The sequence below is a fragment of the Erpetoichthys calabaricus genome, chromosome 12 (genome assembly GCF_900747795.2).
Source record: "Erpetoichthys calabaricus chromosome 12, fErpCal1.3, whole genome shotgun sequence".
NCBI classification, from domain to species: Eukaryota; Metazoa; Chordata; class Cladistia; order Polypteriformes; family Polypteridae; genus Erpetoichthys; species Erpetoichthys calabaricus.
Genome location: NC_041405.2, coordinates 107384964 through 107406558, shown reverse-complemented (window position 1 = coordinate 107406558; position 21595 = coordinate 107384964). Strand labels below are relative to the sequence as shown.

The 21595-nt window shown below is 35.9% G+C and overlaps 1 protein-coding gene across 2 annotated transcripts in view; it reads left to right on the top strand.

The window, feature by feature from the left end:
- Positions 1–20949, top strand: part of pof1b (POF1B actin binding protein) — a 49047-nt gene extending 28098 nt beyond the window's left edge. The window contains exons 3-13 of one of the 2 annotated variants that reach the window (XM_028815972.2): positions 5569–5756; positions 9089–9122; positions 10337–10417; positions 10515–10607; positions 12719–12832; positions 13180–13332; positions 15262–15381; positions 15485–15613; positions 15696–15775; positions 16594–16704; positions 19834–20949. In XM_028815972.2, the coding sequence (XP_028671805.1) occupies positions 5569–5756; positions 9089–9122; positions 10337–10417; positions 10515–10607; positions 12719–12832; positions 13180–13332; positions 15262–15381; positions 15485–15613; positions 15696–15775; positions 16594–16696 (1095 nt within the window). In that variant the 3' untranslated portion in view covers positions 16697–16704; positions 19834–20949. Of the gene's footprint in view, positions 1–5568; positions 5757–9088; positions 9123–10336; positions 10418–10514; positions 10608–12718; positions 12833–13179; positions 13333–15261; positions 15382–15484; positions 15614–15695; positions 15776–16593; positions 16709–19833 lie in introns of both variants that reach the window. The other variant, XM_028815971.2, reaches the window with a different exon arrangement.
- Positions 20950–21595: the final 646 nt, after the last annotated feature.

Genomic DNA, 21595 nt, shown 5'->3' with positions numbered 1-21595 from the left:
TTGTGTATCTTTTTTTCACTTAATCCACTGCAGATGCTAAATATTTTTTCAGGCATACAGTCATGTTACCAGCCTCTATAGCAGATAATAATAGCATTGTTTACCAGAATATTTTCAAAAGACACATTATTAAGATGAAATTTTGGGTTTTGCAACCCTAGTGTGATGTACTATGCCTTCATTGTTTTCTTTTGCCTGATGGGTGGATTGTTGTCCCATTGTGGGGATAATCATCTGTATACAAAACCAAATTCTTTGGATATAGCAACCCAAAACTGGTCTAAGTGAGTGTATAAAATGGATGCATAAATAGATGTATTACACTTTTTTATTTGTTTACATCAGTGATTAATACCTTGTGCCCAATGTTGCTGAGATGGGCTGAAGTGGCCAATGACTCTGTACTGTACAAAGCAAATTCAGAAGATGGATGCATATGAATTACTTAACACTCTATTCAGCTATGTTTCAGTTTCTAGTAAATTTAATAATGAAAAAATAATAAAATTTAACTTCCAAATAATTATTAGTAAACGTATTCACATTCACATAGTGATACAAACATGAGAACAATGCATAAGAAATTATCCTGACAACTTTTAAAAATATTTAAATGTAATAATAAGACCATTTTCTTTGTGAACCCCTTTAAGTTCTTAAAGCTCAGAAATGAGAAATACATGCTTCCTGTACAAAAGAAGTTAGTTTATTGCTGCTAAAAAGAAATATATTGATATTTTGATGAAAGGAAATGTCAAGTATTACTGAGTACAAGGCCGGAGAGAATTTTGTACAACTAACAGTATGAAACAAATATGTGAAAGTTAATGCCATGCTGCAAAAAGAAAATATCATACCAATGCTAGTCCCTGGTTATGTGCTATGTTTTGTGAATAGGCTGTGGTATAAAATGAGCTTTACATGTTCCATGTTTTGAGGTTTGACTCCTAAGCCATTTGTTCTAAATTCTTATAAAGGGTGCTTAGCTCAGGGTGTAAGCTATGAATTTCTAAATCACTATAATGCCATTTCAATCACTTCATGGCCAGGGTGTAAAAGCAGTGAATTTTAAATCACAAGGATGCCAGTTCAATCCCTTCCACATATCCACTATGACACTATGTGTCATTAAAGGAATTATATTCATACTGGAACGTTTTTATAGAAGGTAATATTGTATTTTATTAAATGATTTCCAAAGAACTGGTTTCCCTAGTCTTATTATATAAGTAGTGGTGACATTCTGTCATTTATTTGAGACATTGATTCCAGGATACTAGTAAGGTTTTAATTAAATGAAATATTTATTCTTCTGGGAACCATATGAACTCATTTATCAGACAGGATTAATATCTTTGAAAACAAAAAGAAACATCTTTAAAATTAAATTGTTCTGTTGCATCGGATGACTATGACATAAAAAGCCATTAACGCTACTTAAAGTGTACTTTTATTAAAATGTACTTTCATTAACTTTAAGGGCCTTTTCATTACATTACTCACCTTTAATGTAAGGCTTTTGTTGATATTGTTTTCTTGATCCACGTTTTAAAATGGTAAAATAATTTTATTTACAGTATTTGTGTTTCCCTTGGAGCAATAAGCTTTTAATTGTCATACTCAGTTTTATTACAATAATAAATATTTTTTTTATTGTCCACTTCAGGTAGCAGTTTGTCCTCTGAGCATTTCAGTCATAGTGTATTCTGCCCTTTAAGAAGTGATTAGCTATATAGTTATCACTGAAAATTTTTGTTTAGTAAACTAAAGATAAGAGGTAATATTTCCCCATCAGAGTATGTCTGCATAAAACTGTTGAATATTCTAACATCTGCGGTTGGCTGGCGCCCTGCCCGGGTTTTGTTTCCTGCCTTGCACCCTGTGTTGGCTGGGATTGGCTCCAGCAGACCCCCGTGACCTTGTAGTTACGATATAGATGGGTTGGATAATGTATGGATGGATATTCTAGCATTGGCTAGGGTACTTGAATACTTCTGACAAAATATTTTACTTTGTAATTTTAATTTTTCTGTATTTTTCACAGCAGAGTTTTAAATGCATATTTCCATTGATGTAAATGTGCTGTTTATTCAGATTACAATATTGGTTTGGCATGAACTTCCCTTTTTCCCTCTAAGCTGTGCAAAGCAACGACAAACAATTTGTTTTTTAAAAAGTTGGTAGAACACATATTTCAAAAGTTAAAAGGCCAAGTCTTGTTTTAATTTGAGAAGTATCCATATCCCTGTTGGAAATTACCACTACCGAGCCTTCACTCACTTCTCTGTGCAAGTTGTTTATTGTAGTTGGACTTACAAAGCGGTGCAACAGTAAACTCTTTACACAGAGGAGAAAATTCTGTTTACTGTTCCTGTTTACATTACAGGTGTACACAGCATAAAGAAAGGTGTTGCAATAAAGTAGTTTCTGAACGCAAATCTTAGCTTTTGTTTCTTGTTCACTTTTTTATACTTTAGGATTAATAAAGCTGTGCTATTGAGAAACTGGCATTTAAGACCCTACAACTGCTGGTTCCGGACATGTTGGGGAACGAAAACACTCAAGTGTTGCGTGGTATACCAGCACTGAAAAAGTACCAAAATACCAAAGTTTTATTCAATACTATACTAGCTTTATGTTAATTTTGGTATTATTGATGTAAATCGTTGTGTGCGGCAGAGTGAGCTATCAGCAGGGTTGAAACTCCAAGGGGGAAGCACTCTTTGTTATAATATACAGTATGTACATCTTTGAGCACAGATCAGCAAGGGGAGCAAACCACACTCCCCCCCAACACACACACACATTGTGAAGCTATAAAGCAATATCTGTGTAATTGGCAGTATTACATGCACAGCAGGGTGTCACATGCATGTGTGTGTGCACAGGCTCGCAGAATGATGTAGCTGGGTGCCATTTTGGAAATGGTACTGAGGTGCAAAAGCTGGTATTGGTACTGAAATCAAAATTTTTATATCAATGCAACATCGATATACATACATAGATAGATAGATAGATAGATAGATAGATAGATAGATAGATAGATAGATAGATAGATAGATAGATAGATAGATAGATAGATAGATAGATAGATAGATAGATAGATAGATAGATAGATAGAACAAACTTTATTTGTCCCTGTGGAGAAAAGCCAAGCAAAATGACACCTTTTATTGGCTAACTAGAAAGATTACAATATGCAAGCTTTCGAGGCAACTCAGGCCCCTTCTTCAGGCAAGATGTAATCAATCAATTTGTCCCTGTGGGAAATTAGGCTTTAAATTAGAATTTAATGCAAAATGTATAACAGTTTGAAGGACAATTTATTGTCTTTGCCATTAAACACATCAGACAAAAATGAAGATGCACACAAATATTTTAGCATCTCATGTACTGTTATTGAGCTTAAAATGAACAGAGCTGTTCTTGGTGAAATCTGAACCCATGTCTTGAATTGGGCCAGTATCATTAAGGTTGAAGCCACATGGACTCACAGATAGCAAGCTGTTTTAACATTTAATGTCTTGTGCTAATTCCAGGGTTTGATATCTGCTACTGAATTTGGGAAAGTTAAAATTCTAATCAGAGATCTCTGTAATTACATTTTGACTAGTGAGAATCTGAATTACAGTTGGTTGCAATTCCATTTTGAAGGGTGAAAATAGACAGACTTTTTCTGTGAACTACTGTGGTGGTTTCATGTAGTGTAAGTACATTTTGACTGCTCCAAGATTTCACTTAATGTGTCTGAATTAAAGATATTTTAAGTATAATGTTAAAAATTGCATTTTTGAATATCAGACTTTTCAAAATGTGTTTCACCATATCTGCAATTCTAGTTTTGATTAGTAAAAATACAAATAATACTATTTGGATTTTATGGTATTTTATTTTTGATTTAAATTTCAATTGGTTATATAAATTAAAAAAATTAAAATATAATTGCACGGGAACCAGCAGGCAGTACAAGAAAAGCAACAGCTGAGGTGTTCAGAGCAGCTGACCTAAGAAGACTATTTGGAGCCACACTTTGGATTAAAACCAATCAGCATACCTGTGTGAAAAACCACAACCATCACTCTTTGTCATGCTCATTTGTGTGATGCCTCTTATACAGTTTGCGTAAAATTCCATAAAGGATTTGTACTAATGACAGAGGGAAGATTTCACAGAACATTGGTCAACAGCTTTTACAGTAAAAAAATTTAGTAGCCCATTAGACACCACCAACCTACTAGTCCACACCAGGAACTGTAGTAAGTACCCTTTGACCAGTTTTATGGCTTGAAACAGTAACTGAAAAAACACCAGCAGAAGTGAGGTGCACAGGATCTGCAGTCACTGGCAGATATCAGTTTGGCAGCTTATTTTCAAGTTGTACACTAAGTAGATTAATCTTAACCGGTAGAGTGTAGACTCTGAAGGTCATTGTTACAGAACTATTTGTTATATATTGTTGTAGAAATATAAGCAGACCTTTATGTCTCTGTTTTTTCTGATTCAGTAAGATTCACAAAGCATTTTTTTTACTGTAAAATAACATATTGGAAAAGTGGGTTTGAAAATAGCAATAACTTTTTAGTTGTAATAATTACAGTATATTTGGCATGGAACTTGCACTCTTACGTTGTGTTTTCTGATTAAATTCAAATGGCACTTCATAAATGCACAGAAAGTCAGTTAGAGTCATAGTCCAAATTAGTCCAGCCCTTAGCTTCAAAACATCTTTCGTGCTGTGGTTTCCCATAATTTGTTTTCTTCCCATGGAATGCACCCAGGCCAGCTATACAACTTCTTCTAAAGTAATAAAGTTACTTTCTGCTGAAGCCAACCATTACAAAAAAAAATATTTATTAGATTTACAAGAAGTCAGCTTGCAGTGGTGTTTTGACATTCTTTGTTAGACTTTAAAAAATCATAAATAAGTGGGTAATCCTTTTCTTTCAGAAGACTTCAACTTGTCAAGAAAATTGACACCAGGAATTTTAAGTTTACTTAAGAACATTAAACAGGTCATTTAACCATTGGGTGTGTTGAACTGTCCTGAATTCATTTGTAGTACAGATTTATAAATATAAATGTTCATAAGAAGTTACCAGTATGGAATTTCTATAACTTCACTCCATGGCTTTTTACCGTATCTAACAAAATATTTAATTTCTGCTTTGAATGTAGTTTGGCAAGTGTGAAGCTTTTTATTTTGTTGTTTGTATCATTTGGATTGTTACCCTTGTGATTAGCCACAAATGCCTTGAGTTGACTGTACAGCGCAGCTATTGAGAATAAAATGTAACACTGGGTCAGTGCAGTTTGCATTAGACATCTGAATTGCTCCGACAGAAGCAAGGTGCATTTTTGAGACTTGTAAGATGTACTGCTATTACCGTAGCAGAAAGCTGTCCTTCAACTCAGGTGATTTGTAAGAGGAAAATTGTTTGTTTGAGAGCAAGAGTGAAGTGCTAAAATTAGATATCTGAAAGTGGTAAGAAAACTCAAGGCTTAAAAGCATGTTATCCACCATTACTTTTTAAATTATAGGTATACTGTTTGTGAATTATGTCTTTACAGAGTGATGTCAACATCCAGTCAAAAGTTTACCAGAGTTCTCAGAGCTCCCAGAGTTCACAAGAGCCGGCTGACAGTTTTGCTGATAAACTAGACACTCGCTTTTTTGGAGAATTACTCGCTGAGCTGCATAGAAAGAACACCGAGGTCTATAACTGTATCTCTGAGCATGTGGATAAAATCCGGGGAAGGTAAGAATTAACACACCTCTTTGTCTATTTTTCTCTTCTTGGTAGGTGACATTTTCAAATTGTAACTAAAATTCAAGGACAAATATGTAGAGAGAAGTTAGTTTTAAAAGCTTGTCATTGTTTATTTTGAAGTCAAATGCCATGCTGGTGAGCACAATCAAAATCCTCCTCTTTTAAGAGAATAATACAGCACTGCCTTCTGTGCATTACCTGATATGATTTTCTATTTGAATATGCTTATGTAATAATTATTTGATGTTTTTACATTTTGGAAATGAACACATTTATTATCTCAGAGGGATCCTTGTTTGTTTACAAAATGCAGGACATTTTTACATGATTAAAAGAAATAAAACCAAGAGGCAACACATGACAACCATTGCTATAATCAGTACACACACACATCCATAGGATTCCTACAAATAAGAATAATGAACTCTTAACAGTGTGCAGTCATTATGTAGATTTCAGCAGGATTTCCGGAACTAGTAGAATTCAAAATGCTTATGGTTCTGGAATACAGTAATCCCTCCTCCATCGCGGGGGTTGCGTTCCAGAGCCACCCGCGAAATAAGAAAATCCGCGAAGTAGAAGCCATATGTTTATATGGTTATTTTTATATTGTCATGCTTGGGTCACAGATTTGCGCAGAAACACAGGAGGTTGTAGAGAGACAGGAACGTTATTCAAACACTGCAAACAAACATTTGTCTCTTTTTCAAAAGTTTAAACTGTGCTCCATGACAAGACAGAGATGACAGTTCCGTCTCACAATTAAAAGAATGCAAACATATCTTCCTCTTCAAAGGAGTGCACGTCAGGAGCAGATCATGTCACGGAGATAGAGAAAAGCAAACAAATCAATAGGGCTGTTTGGCTTTTAAGTATGCGAAGCACTGCGGCACAAAGCTATTGAAGGCGGCAGCTCACACCCCCTCCGTCAGGAGCAGAGAGAGAGAGAGAGAGAGACAGAGTTTGTTTTTCAATCAAAAATCAATACGTGCCCTTCGAGCTTTTAAGTATGCGAAGCACCGTGCAGCATGTCGTTTCAGGAAGCAGCTGCACAAAAGATAGCAACGTGAAGATAATCTTTCAGCATTTTTAGACGAGCGTCCGTATCGTCTAGGTGTGCGAACAGCCCCCCTGCTCAATCCCCCTACATCAGGATCAGAGAAAGTCAGCGCAAGAGAGAGAGAGAAGTAAGCTGGGTAGCTTCTCAGCCATCTGCCAATAGCGTCCCTTGTATGAAATCAACTGGGCAAACCAACTGAGGAAGCATGTACCAGAAATTAAAAGACCCATTGTCCGCAGAAATCTGCGAACCAGCGAAAAATCCGCGATATATATTTAAATATGCTTACATATAAAATCCGCGATGGAGTGAAGCCGCGAAAGGCGAAGCGCGATATAGCGAGGAATTACTGTAATGAGTTCCTAAATATATTGCTTTTGACCCTTGGAAGCCTAAATCTGGAGCCTGATTGTAACAAATGAAAGTCAGGACACAAAAGATGGCTTTTGTCTAATAGCATCAAGTTGGCCTACTTTCTAACTTGTTTGTGATACAGAACAGTGAGAGGTCACTGCTGTAAACCTGTAATTTTAAAATTAACTTGGACAATATTATTTAGACAATTTTTGTTGTTAATGCTAAGATTTCCAAACCAATATATAAAGGCAAATATGACTGCAGCTTTAACAAAAAGTCCACAAAAAAGTGGCATTAGTTAATCTAGTTTTGTCGACTGTACGGGAACTATTGAGTTTCATTAGAAAGAACAACTGTTTTTGTCCTTTCTAACAGATTGGCTAGTGCAACATCATAACAGTATTATTCCTGGTGTGGTATTGCATGTTTCTTTTCTTTTCATCAATTTCAAGCTATTTGGTAGGTATGAAATGCAAAAATGTAGAGTTAAAAGAGCTCTTGTCCAAATTTGCATATGTACAGAAATAGGGTAATTGGCTTAGAAAGTTGCTTTCTTGTAGTAAAGAAATCGTGGGTTCACATCCCAGGTCCTGCCTGTGTGGAGAGTGCTTTAAATAGTGAGAAAAGCGCTGTATAAATGTAAAGAATTATTAATATTAAAACTCCATGATTTTAGTTTGACTAAAGAGAACAAGCAGAAAGTGTCTTGTTTTTACTGTTGTAAAGAAAACTATAAAGAACTTCTTCTTCTTCTTCTTTTGGCTGCTCCCTATAGGGGTTGTCACAGTGGATTATCTTCTCCCATATCTTTCTGTCCTCTGTATCTTGTTCTGTTACACCCATCACCTGCATGTCCTCTCTCACTACATCCATAAACCTTCTCTTAGGCCTTCCTCTTTTTCTCTTGCCTGGCAGCTCTATCTTTAGCATCCTTCTCCCAGCATCTCCCCCCTGCACATATCCAGACCAACGCAATCTCGCCTCTCTGACTTTTCTACAAACCATCCAACATGAGCTGACCCTCTAATGTCCTCATTTCTAATCCTATCCATCCTCGTTACTCCCAGTGGAAATCTTAGCATCTTTAACCCTGCTATCTCCAGCTCTGTCTCCTGCTTTCTGGTCAGTGCCACCGTCTCCAACCCATATAACATAGCTGGTCTCACTACCGTCCTGTAGACCTTCCCTTTCACTCTTACTAATATCCGTCTGTCACAAATCACTCCTGAAACTCTTCTCCACTCATTCCACCTTGCCTGCACTCTCTTTTTCACCTGTCCTCCACAATCCCCATTACTCTGTACTGTTGATCCCAAGTATTTAAACGCATCCACCTTCGCCAACTCTATTCCCTGCATCCTCACCATTCCACTGACCTCCCTCTCATTTACACACATGTATTATGTCTTGTTCGTACTGACCTTCATAACTCTCCTCTCTAGAGCATATCTCCACCTCTCCAGGGTCTCCTCAACCTGCTCCCTACTCTCACTACAGATCACAATGTCTTCTGCAAACATCATAGTCCACGGGGACTCCTGTCTAACCTCAATCTGTCAACCTGTCCATCACATTTGCAAACAAGAAAGGGCTCAGAGCGGATCCCTGATGTAATCCCACCTCCACTTTGAAAAACTTTAAAGAACTGAATAGCACAAATATCACATGAATGATTTTGAACCAAAATCCTTATCAGTGGTAACTATTAGCTGTCACAGCAATTCACCTTCCAGCTGCATATCTGGATTTTGTCAAATGCAAAAACTCTGGTAATAAAATGGTAGAGTAAATTTTGCCTTTTTTCATTTTTAATATCACAACATTCATAATGTGAATTAGTTTACTTCTGCATTTGTAATTAATTGTTGCACTGCATTATACATTTTTCTTTCAATCATTTCAGGAAACACCATTTAGATTCAAGTATTGACTACAAGGTAAGCACCATTCTTTTTTATGCATTTTGACATAGTAAGTGACTCAATCAAAGGCTATGGCATGGAATTTTACCTTTTTGGTTTAGAAAAGGCGTTTGTTTAGTGAATATATTGCTAATATCATTAGTCAATTGCTTCATAAAGCTCACTGAATATCCCATTAATTTTATGGAAATTCGTGAAAAGCTTAAGACCTGCAATCACAAAAAAATGTACAGAAGTCTGTATTCAGTGTTTAGTAGAACATTCCCCAATGGAGAGGCCTGTAGTTTTTGGAAGACCTTTGAATATGAAATGAAAAGTAAGAGTGCTACTTTTCTATCCAAATACAATTTTATACAAAACATTACTAAAAGTTATTTTAATTATTTAGTCAAATGTAGTCTTGATTACTTGTAATTAAAAATGACTTCTTATTAAAAGGATGACACTTAAGAGATCTAAAGAAGAGAGCTGCATGGCACTTTCTTCTTTGTGTTCTGTTGCCCGGTTGTAAATTCATGCATAGTACATTGAAGTGTTGAATCAGAAAGAAGTCAATGAAACCACACCTGCTTGGTTAACCATGGAAGTTAAACCTTTTCTTGATTCCTTTGTATATACTTTGCTCTGTGGTCCAGCCATTGCTAATTACTGCCAATTTAACAGCAACCCAGTGGTCCACCACTCCAGCATGATATGGTACCACAGTACAACATACTTTAAGGTGTTGATGATCTTAGCTGGTGTGCATTGTGTGGTAATCATATACTTCAGCATTCTTTACTAGGCGATACTAGGTAGTTTTGATGATGTAGGAATTAGTATTTGTAGATTCTACAAACAAATATCAAACAATTTACCACAAGATGATCTCAAGAGACGTCGAAAAAGGGATTTTTGTATTAGAATTTTAGGTAAGGTATAAAACTCAGCTATTCCAAAATAATTTTTCTTCATTATGTATGAAACATGCTATAATTTAAGTGCAAAATGTACATTTAGAACATATATCTCATTTAAACCAGTCTAATGTTTATTCAGGACAAGATCCAAATTGTGAATGATGTCAACTGCCCAGATCTTGAGGCCTTTCACATTTTTACTCCAAGTGTATTCTTTTAAATGGTTGTGTGGATTTGCTTGCTAAATTATTATGAACAAAAGTATAAACAAAATATTTTGGGTGTGAGCATTATAGATGCAAGATTATTATTCTCATTTTTATTTTTCAGGAAGTTAGTGAAGATATTGAGTCTCTAATACCAAAGGGAGTGTCACAACTGACAAAACAGCAGATCCGTTATCTTCTCCAGGTTAGCAAACAATAGTAATGGTAATACAGACTTTGGGTGTTGTGGTTTTTGATCTTTCAAGTTAACTTTAGTTTTTTTCCTATATTTATATTCACAGATGCGAACACTGTCAGACAAATCTCTGCGTTTACTTCTTACTACCTTCAGCAGTCTTAAAGAAGAACTGATCCACTTACAGGATGACCTAAGAGTGAGACTTTTCACAATATAAATTCAATGTATTAACAAAAACTCATTGTAGATTTTCACTTAAAGTAGTAAGCAATTCTTCTATAGTACCATATTCTTTTGTACATTGGTAGTGGTATCTTGTCCTTGATAATTATCCAGAAGTTTTATGGGTAAGAACACAGACTGTGTAAGAAGGTGGCTCTAGCTACACAATTTGCGGCTTCCTTTTGATTTGACTAATGTAATTATTATAATTGTAATGTTCCTACTATGCTATAAATATGATAACCTAGGAATGTTAATAAATAATAATACCCTGTTTTGGGTAACTGGTAAGTAACTGGTGCAGGTGTCTCACCTATTAATTTCTTCTAAGTTTGCATTAATAACATGGCTTCTCAGTTTGCTTCAAACATTAATCAGTAGTATTTAGCTTTCAGATTTCTAGCTCTAGCATTGTAGTTTCCCCATAAGTAGACTTTTTTATTATTATTAGGTAGAGAGTATTAAACTGTCCTATTCCAAATGCTAATCACTTAATTATTAATCATGACCAGACTTTTCCACATACATTGTGAGCTTATAAATGTATTGTGTTACAAGGCCAAATTCTAAATCTTGAGTTATGGTGCTGCATCTTAAGTATATTAATAGAAGATAATTGCCCAATCAACTAACTTATAATTTTGTTGTTTTTAAAAGATCCTGTGCAGTAGTTGGCTTAAGCACCAGTTGCAAATTCAGCAATGTCTGCAAGACCATGGGACATAACAAAAATGTAAAAATAGTTAACTTCTATATAGCAAGTGTATCATAACTGGGCTATGATGACATGCAGTTGATACTGAACACATCTTTTTTTCTAGCAAGTACAGATGCTAAATATTCAAGAACTTGTTGAAACACCATTGTTACCAAAGGCTGTTAGCAGGCTATCTAGACAGGTGCAGATCTTAAGGCTCCTTTTAGGTAAAAGGGCATATGCTAAAGTTTTGCTCCTCCATTAAGCACAATATTTTTTTTCTGTAAAAGTTCTCTGCATCTCAGTATACAAAGATAGCTTATTTGTAATTATTCTAATATACCTTCTATTTTCACTGATCTTGCTTTATTTTATAATGTTTTATTTCCGTAACAACATTTTTAGAAAACTGTTTCTTGTCCACTGAAGTATTTTGTTTGAAAAAAGGTAATATATACAAGTGTTTCAAAGATCCTGATAGTGATACAGTTATTGACCAGACTAGATAAACTGAGCTGAAATCTGCTTATTAAACAAAACTGTTTAGACCTTTTTATTCTTCTGTATTTTTTAAAATTTTTTATTTTTATTACGTTTCTGCTCAAGGAGTGCTTATTACATAAATGTCTCTGTTCTAGTTTAAACCTGTTGCAGCTTGATACAGTATTTAGCCTGTCACTGCAGTCATCAACGTTTTTAACCTGAGGGGGATTCTCAGTGTACTGAATATAATATAGAATAAGATACTAAACAAAACTGTTAGTAAAGGTAGCATTCCGAGCAGATTATCTTACACTTAAGTTTTTTTTCCTAAGATTTTAATGAGAAGCAAAAACTAAGGTTCAGATTGTATCAAATTTTCCTTTTGAAGCAATGTTAATATATTTTTATTCTAATGTCTCAGAATCGGTTCCACCTAGGAAAACTACATTTTTACTAACTTGACTTTTCATTAGTTATATACACTGTAACACATTTTTTAGCCTTCTCCCCTATGTTTGCACATTAATAACCATGGGTGCATAATTGTTGCTCCACAAAAAGGATATGAAATATAAATGTATACTTACACGGTGCTTCAGGAAGTATTCAGACCATTTCACTTCGTACCCATTTTGTTATGTTCGGTGTTGTGTTAAAATCATTTACATTCATTTTTCTCCTCATCATAAGCACTCCTTTACCCTGAATGGCAAAGTGAAAACAGGATTTTAGGAATTTTTGCAGATTCATTATGTCAATGTAAAATGCATTCTAAGAGTTGAAAACCACCATAAGAGTTGTGGGGTGTGTACTTCAAATCTGATGACTTTTATGTTCTCAAAACCATAACTTTTTACATATTTAAGGCTGGTTAAAGTGACTTTCTATTGTTATGCTGCTTGCAGAGATTGGAAACTGAAAAGGAAACACTAGAAAGAGACCTGGCGTTCAAAGTGGGACAGGCAGGGCAGTATGAAAAACTCCTGGCCTCTGTGCGTGATAATAACCGACAGCTACAAGTAGGAACTCATTTTTTTGTTGTTTAAACGTTGACACAATCTATTTAATTGTTTTTGCAGAGAACAGTAAAAAATAATCCTGTTGTTGTTAGTGATGTCTTTAAGAAAAAAAATCTGTTGTCAAGGATGTAATATTTGATTTAAAAGTATGGTCTTCTCAGCCTTGAAAATGATCCATGAAACAGGAAGTATATTTTATCTTTTTATCTTCAGTGGCATTCTGATTTTTTAAGTGTTATTTAAATGCTTATGATGTGCAAAGAATAAAGGAAATGTACTTTAATCAAGAGAAATTTTACTTAATAGCTACCTACTTTGCCAATTTATTGTGTCTTTGTTTCTTACAGCAATCTTTAAAGGATAGCAGTTCAGGAAATCGAAGTTTGGAGTCAATGATTCTGACTTTGAGGAATTCTGATGCTGATAAAGATTACCGTGTAAAAGAACTTGAATGTAGCAAAAGAGTTCTGGAACAAGAAAATGACTTACTGAGACAACAGGTATTAAAAGTGATTAATCATTGTTGAGGACTTTACTTTCTTGAATGAGCGCTTAGCTTTGAAAGAGTCGTGCAGTTGGAAGTGGGGCAAAAATAACAATTGCTATGCATAGCGAAGCTGAGAGATTCTCTCTACTGTGCAATAAGCTCCATAACAGCTAAACAGCCTGATCTGCTGCTGGCTGATGGAGGTTTTTGTTTAGTTGAATGGTAGAACATGCTGCTTGTAATTCTTAATATCCTAAGTTTGCATCCCAGCCATGATGTCTCAGGGAGGGAAGCAAAACTCTGAGTGACTCATCGAGACAACAGTATAATTTCTAGATTACTTAATGCATATCATAGTAATACATCATACTGTTTCCAAACATTCTTATCCATTTCACACTAAGAGCCATATGTTTACTTTTCTGCATCTTGTCAATCATTATCCGTACAAATTTTTGGCAGTGGCAGAATTTGCAAAAAATAATTCAAGTCCTAATCTTTTCACGTTCTTATTTATATCCGTTTCATCACTATCTTTTAGAATACATTTCAGTCTGTACAGTAATGGCTGCATTCACCTCATCTTGGCTATTAACAAGTATCAGAGGTTGATGTCTATTGTAGGCAAAAAATTCCCACACCCTGACACCCAATGTTCTAGTAGAATGTCATTCGAGAATATGGTATTGAGTTCCACTGTTCGTTATGTTATCTCTGTGTGCAAATTTTGCCATGATTAGCTCAATAGGAGAAGGAAAATGCTTGAGTGAAGCTGAGCCCATGGCAGTCTAGAATATAGGCCGCTGGAACTAACCACCAGTCTAGACACAGTCACAAGTGACGAACATGCAATAACAGACTGAATGAAGTCTCTGTGTGTCATAAGTTCAAGATCTGAGGCAAACCCGGTGATTTGTTTAAGGCCTCATCTTTGTAAATGGAAAAATGCATTGGTCTTATGTCCTGTTATGGGATCTGCTGGTCCCACTATGGCACTGTTTGGCCAGCAGCTCAGCATATCACAACACATCTGGCATCAAGAAGACCAAAGATTAGACCCCTGTCAGATTATGCAAGTCAGATTCCCTATTGGATATGTTAATGAATATTAAAAGTATAACAGGCTCTATACTATACACTTATGTGGTTTTAAAACGTATGGCTAATAAACCACAAAACAGAGGTGTTTATATAAAGTGCGTTTGGTTCTCTGCCAGTTCCTTGTGTAATACTGGCATACTTTTTTTTTGTTTTACATAATTTATTATTCAAGCATGCAATCAATCATTGAATAAAAATATTACAATCATGTTAACGGGTTATGTTGTGTATTTGTAGGTATAATCAAATTAAAAAATCGTTTTATGCACCCATGAACAATTGTTTTTTTCAATTCTCAATGGTTGCTTTCTTGGGAAAAAAAAATCCATCTATCCAAACTATATTCTAAAACTGTATGAATACCCGTATGTTAATTCTGATCTTTTCTGCTTTGTACTCTAGCAGCTGTGGAGAAAAGCAGAAATTAGGTACTCTGCATCTCATCTTTCCTAAGATGTTTAAAAACTCAAAATTCAGAACCATCAATAAACTTGATCACCATAACTTCTTTTTACTTAACTAGTTTCATTTACAACACATGTCGCCTTGAAGAAAAAACTGATTTAATTCAAACTGTTCAGAAACAGAAATATCCCCTGATATATTTATATATGTAACATGCATCTTACTCCTTTTTTTATCATTTTATTAATACTCCCTCATGAAGAAACTATTGATTCATTGTGGTAACAGTATACTTTGTTTCAAAATTGTATTTCTTTTATTAAAGAAATAGACTATAGGATGAAATGCATTGAATCATCAACTTGTTTTTTTTTTTTTTTTTGTTTTTGTTTTATGGAGAAGGCCAGGTGTTTCTATTAATATTCCTCTTTTATAGGTTTCTGGCCAAAGTCTCAGCCCAAGTTTCCAAAGCAAAACAGATGAAGCATCTAAACTGTACATGGAAATGATTAGCAACCTACGTGAGGAGAAGGACAAGGAGCTTCAAGCCTTGCGGGTCTGACTTACTATATGTAACTGCAAAATAAACTCTTGTGAGTGCAGACTTGGCTTTGGATTTATTGTAAAAAGAAATTCTCTGATTCTTTTGCATGTTTTAGGCTCAGCTTAGTTCAGCGCAGCAGGAATACTCCGCTAAATCAGGCAGTGACATGTCCCTTCAACATAGACTAACAGAGCTTTTGGCATCACTGGAAGAGAAGGAAGCCACAATTAAAAGACAGACAGATGTGAGTGAACATATGAGCCTGCTGTAATTCTGTTCTAGTGGGATTCATTTTAACCTAAAATGTGTGTGTGTGTTTTTTTTAGGAAATTCGCAGGATGCAAACTGAAAACAGTGAATCTCTGAGACAATCAAAAAGTGTTACCAGGACAGAAGTCACAAGAAGGTACATTTCTTCTGGAACTAAATAAACATTGCTTTGTTGCAACAATACAATCAAAAAAGTGAAATGAATTCCTCAATGCATAAACTGAAATTTACCGTATATACTCGTGTTTTAAGTTCTCCCGCAGATAAGTTGGGGCTTGATTTTACCGTATAATTTCTGGTATCTATTATTATTATTATTATTATTATTATTATTATTATTATTATTATCTTATAATGTCGGTCGTTATAAGTCAAATGCAGAAAACTCATGCTATTGGCCCAAGAGATTATGATATCCATAACGTCCACGTGAGAGAGAGAGTAATCACGGAGCACACTGCCTTTTTTTCTATGTATTGTGCCTACGTGGCCACATGGTAATACCCAAACTATTCTGGAGCAACGTTTGCACTGATTTGTGTTTTTTGTATCTCACACCCTCATACACCTTTATCGTAACAGCATCCCTTATTTATGATGGAGCGTTCGATCAGAAGAAAATATGAAGCTGGTTTTAAATTAAACATTGTTGAAGTAGTGAAAGAAATTGGTAACTGCATTGCTGTAACAAAATTCAATGTGTCTGAGGAACTGTTGTGAGATTGGAGGAGGCAAGAAGATGTAAAAAAAAAAAAAAAAATTACGTGTCGCATTTGTGAGCGGGTGTATAAGTCGGGGTCTGATTTTATGATCATTTATTTGGGTTTCAAGACCCGACTTGTATGCGAGTATATACGGTATTTAGAATACATAAAAGAGCCCAATTTCCTCATTATACTCTTGTGCTTGTCCATTTCTGCTAAAACAAATTCTAAAGCAGTATTTTTTTCACAGATACCAGACTCAGTATCCTATTCTTGGCCTTTTGTCTGACGAGTATCAATATTCTGCTCCTGTTAAAGAATACAAGACCACTGTCGTTAAGCGGACCTTATAATAACACAAGTGTGTAAGTTTGTATTCTACTTCTCTTGGGACACAAGCATATGTTTTTGGACAAGTGTTGGTTATGGCACTTTTATTTCTCATGTCTTATGTGGTATTTACATAATATGATTTATTTAAGTTATAATGTAATGATATATGTTAAAATAATCTCATAGTTTGAAAACAAATTGAGTCAGATACTTGAAAGTTGGTATGTCGGCATCTTCGATTGAAAATAGTCTTCCCAATTCAACTTCTTGGATTTTGAGCAACCCTGTTGAACTTCTAAACTAGCTAAGGTGAAAACTGGAATTTTAATATTAAAAGCCCTTAAAGAATATTAAGTTTACTTTCAAGTGCTGAGAATAATCGACTCTCACAATCAAAGGAAACCGAAACAAAAACATTTTTTTTTCGTTTTACAACTTTCCAGGGAATAACAGAAAGACAGGAAAGTTGTGTTAGGCAATAGAAAGAAAAAAAAATCAAACATTTTGTAAGCGGTAACCAAAGTTTTAGGAATGTTACAAAAGAAATAGTAATAGAAAAGTCTTAAATTCTACTATGCAAAGGAAGCTTTTAGAAGAAAACATTTGTAGAGCTTTGCATAAAACATTCAAAATTGTAGGAGTTTCCAGAATACAACAGAAAAGCCTACACATTTTTATTAAGCAACAGATACTTGTTTAAGAAAAAAGAAATGTCTAAAGTTTTAAAAGTAACAGAAGCAAGAGTCAAGGACAGACATTAAAAAAATTACAAAAGGGCTTCTACAAAGTACGGAATTAAGGGTCTGACTGCTTACGGGAATGAGAGCGTTCAGTTCAGAAGTTTTAATAAATTTTCAAACCTTTCTGAAAACACATGTTTGCTGTGTCGTTATAGGATATTGAGTGTAGGTTGATGAGCAAAATGGCACATTTATTTATTCAAATTTAAATGTACGGCTCAATAAAGAGTGCAGAAAGTGAAGGGGTCTGAATATTTTCTGAATCCGTAGGACTGATTCTAAATAAGATATTTCTGGGCATAGATGCCTTTATGTTGCCCAGTCTTATGTTTCAAAAAGAGAAATTCAGATATTATCTGTTGAAAACAATACTTTTAGAAACATTGTTTATATAGAAATCTGCACAAAGTAAATTGAAATAATAAAAATGTTGCTATTTTACATTATTAATATATTCTGTACAACTATCTGACAAAGTCTAACAAACTTTGGCAAGGAGTCAGGAGTTTGATTATATGAGGCCGTTTTAACAAAATAAATATGTTATACTTATTATAAAAAAAGACAAAACATTTGATTAAAAATACAAGAGCAAGAAACAAATTAGGTAACATCCATTATTCTGGTTAATACCATGTTTTAACTTCCATTCCATTATCCAACCCGCTATATCTTAACTACAGGGTCACGGGGATCTACTGGAGCCAATCCCAGCCAACACAGGGCACTAGACAGGAAACAAACCCCGGGCAGGGTGCCAGCCCACTGCAGGGCACACACACACACACCAAGCACACACTATGGACAATTTAGGGTCGCCAATGCACGTAACTTGCATGTCTTTAGACTGTGGGAGGAAGCCGGAGTTCCCGGAGGAAACCCGCGCAGACACGGGGAGAACATGCAAACTCCTCGCAGGGAGGATCCAGGAAGTGAACCCGGGTCTCCTAACTGCAAGGCAGCAGCGCTACCCACTGCGCCATTGTGTTTTAACTTGTTAACTTTTAATCCAATAGTTATTTACTGTTGGGTCATATTTTCTAAATGTACTTTTTTTAATACACTGAAAAAAGGGGGAAATGGCAGGTTGTTACATTTACAAAAATGTATTTCTTTTATATTACATGTATTGTTTATGTTCCACTTTTGAACATAACCCAATCATGTTTAATTTATCTAATTTTGTCGGATGTACAATATACTAATTTCAGTCATTTAGGTAGAAGTCAAAATAAATATATTTAGTCCTTACCAGAAATTAATACGCTCCAAGTGGATTCATCGCCAGCGGAGGTTTGAGTTATTGTCGCTGGTTAAGAGCAAAAGGTTAGTGAAATAAAAGTTAAAAACACACCCACACACGCACATGAGAAATATTCAGATATTCATTTAAAACACTTCCCCACACAGACTAACGTTACTCCATTTTGCGTTTTTCCTTGTATTCTCTTTTAATGTTTCATCAAACTGTGCTCACTAACGACTGAACTTGTGTGCCATTTATTCTCTTTTCCTTTTAAAGAGAACTCAAGTGCCATTTGTGTAGAAAGGTGTATAAAGACTGGGTCAGATAATGGCACATATTAGCCAGGTGCCTTTCTTTTTAGTTTGTTTTCAAGCACTTTGGTTGCCCAGTAAACTCATCACGTCGGAGGTTTACTAAACAGGGGCAGCGTTACAGCAGTGCTTGTTCGTCTGTGTTACGAAGCCCACTTAATCCTGTTCAGAGTCCATGGGCTGGAGTCTATTCCAGAAGCACAAGGGTGAACAGTGCTGCTTAGTAAAAAGGATTTCACTTTGCACAAAGCTCCATAAAATGCACAATGCCCTTGGATTCCTTCCTATGATGATGATGATGATGATTACACCAAAACAGAAGTTACTGCCTGCTGAATGTATTACAGATAAAGTTACACGTGCTGGCAGTAAATGGTCACTGCTCTGGAACCTGCTGATTTTAGGTCAGCATTGTTATTCCAAAGAATGGTGTGGAAATGAAATGGGGAAAAAGGAAGATGCATGTTGTGTTAACACCACTTGGTAGGGCAGTGGCAACAGATAGAATGGACAACAAACAAAACAGCAATTCAGGTGATTTGGGTAAAGCTCTACCAGTGTAGATAAAGCTGAGCAGAACTTGGGCTAAAAAGGGAAGAGTGTCACAAAGGTGCAAGTCCTGTAAAAACAACTCAAATATAAGAAAATTGGAGTGACCACCTTTATAGACCTTGGGGAAGAAGAACTAAAGACAGGAAAGCAGAAGCATCGATACAGCCTGAAGAAGACCGCAGGCAACTCCAAAGCTAACGGCTTCTTCTGAATGTTTAGCAGCACACTGTAGCACTCACTCGTACGTTTACAAGCGTTCAGGCAGTGGGGTATAATGCTCAATATTCTTCTTTCCTTTCTCCTCTCAGGAATGTCTCCTTCAGAACTGAAAGCCTGCTTATTTCTTGGTGGACTGCAGGAGCTGTGACAGGAGCTGTGACTTGAACGTCCGCCTTCATCTTCTTCTTTCACTATGACTGCATTGTGCTTCAATTTAGAAAGGCTGTGAATACGAGCAAAAATTGCATTACCCGAGAACCACAGTTAATGTAACCGAATCTGCATCAGTAAGTGAGGGCAGCACATTTTATAAAAGGGGGATCATCATTTAGAAGTAAGAGGGGTAGTGATTTGAGTTTTGTCTTAATTTAAAATGTTTAACTGCTAGTAGTATCTACAGTATAACAGAGGGTGTGCATTACTATGGGTGAATCTATGTTTTCTGCATGTAGTAAAAATAAGGGGAGTGGGAATTAAAAAAAAAAAAAAAACACCACAAGACCCCCGAATGAAGCCTAGTTACAGTGAGTAAGGGAATAAACAGCTGAGTGCTCAAATAAAGCAGATCAAACGTAACGGTCTGATGTGCCCGTCTAGAGCATTCACTCTGGCTGAGACAGCAACGGAAAACAGGCAGGCCAGTCTAAAGTATGCTCTGCAGACGGGTGAGCCAAGTCTCCATTACACACTGCAAAGTGCACGATGTCAGAGAGCCTTCTCTTAAAGGCACTGTAAAGCGTCAATTTCAGACCGAGATTGAAGACCCAAGTTGTGATCAAACTGATCGCTTGTTACCAGTGTTCTAAGTTGTGTGATGCTTGTTTTTTAGTCTGTTTAAATTGCGGGTATCCGTCTAAATAAGGCAAAAACATTAAAAACATACCAAATACAGCTATCAGTTTTGCTTTCAGTAGTAACCACGCTTTAGTGGACATAAAAGACAAAATTCATTCAAGTACTATGAATGTACAGTCACACTTCAAACAGCCTGTAAGACAAGTCTGTCCCAGCCATTGGAGGGGATCTGTGAATTGTGCAGGTAATTGAGCTGGAGCAGGGGGCTACGTGAATGTGAACCAGCGGGCATCGCCAGTTGCTTCCAGTGTTGTGTACATTGAGTTTGAACCGCTCCAGGAAAGTGTGCCGTGCATGTTTGTGGTGTTTTGAAGGTCATGTTCATTTAAATAAAGATGGTTCAGTCACGAGCATGTGTCTGTTGTTTTTGACAGAAAAGTCCAGAATCAAGCCGCTGTGTAAGACCCTCTAAAAACGACAAGTCCAGTGGCCTTTCAAGGGATATTTAAATTTCAAACTGAATGAAGCGAACGAGGCTGTGGCAGATGGGATTCATGTGTTGATTTTGTTTGCTGTTGTTGTAGCCCATGGGCCCTCAGAGGGCAGTGAGGTGTGTGTTACAGTACTGGTTTTGGTACACATCTCCATCATGTTACTGAGGGGCTGGGGAGTTGACGTCACCCCATAGTGCTTTGTTCAGCAGCAGCACACAGTGTGGTTACGTCAGAATTCCAGAGGCATTCTTCTGGGTGATATCTACTGAAGGGTATTGTTGATAGGTGTCACGAGATTAAAAACAAGAAATGTCTGTGTTTTAATAAAGTGCATCATGTTGAAGAGTGGCTGAGTCAGTGGCACAGCATGATAGATAGATAGATAGATAGATAGATAGATAGATAGATAGATAGATAGATAGATAGATAGATAGATAGATAGATAGATAGATAGATAGATAGATACTTTATTAATCCCAAGGGGACATTCACATACTCCAGCAGCAGCATACTGATAAAGACAATATTAAATTAAAGAGTGATAACAATGCAGGTATACAGA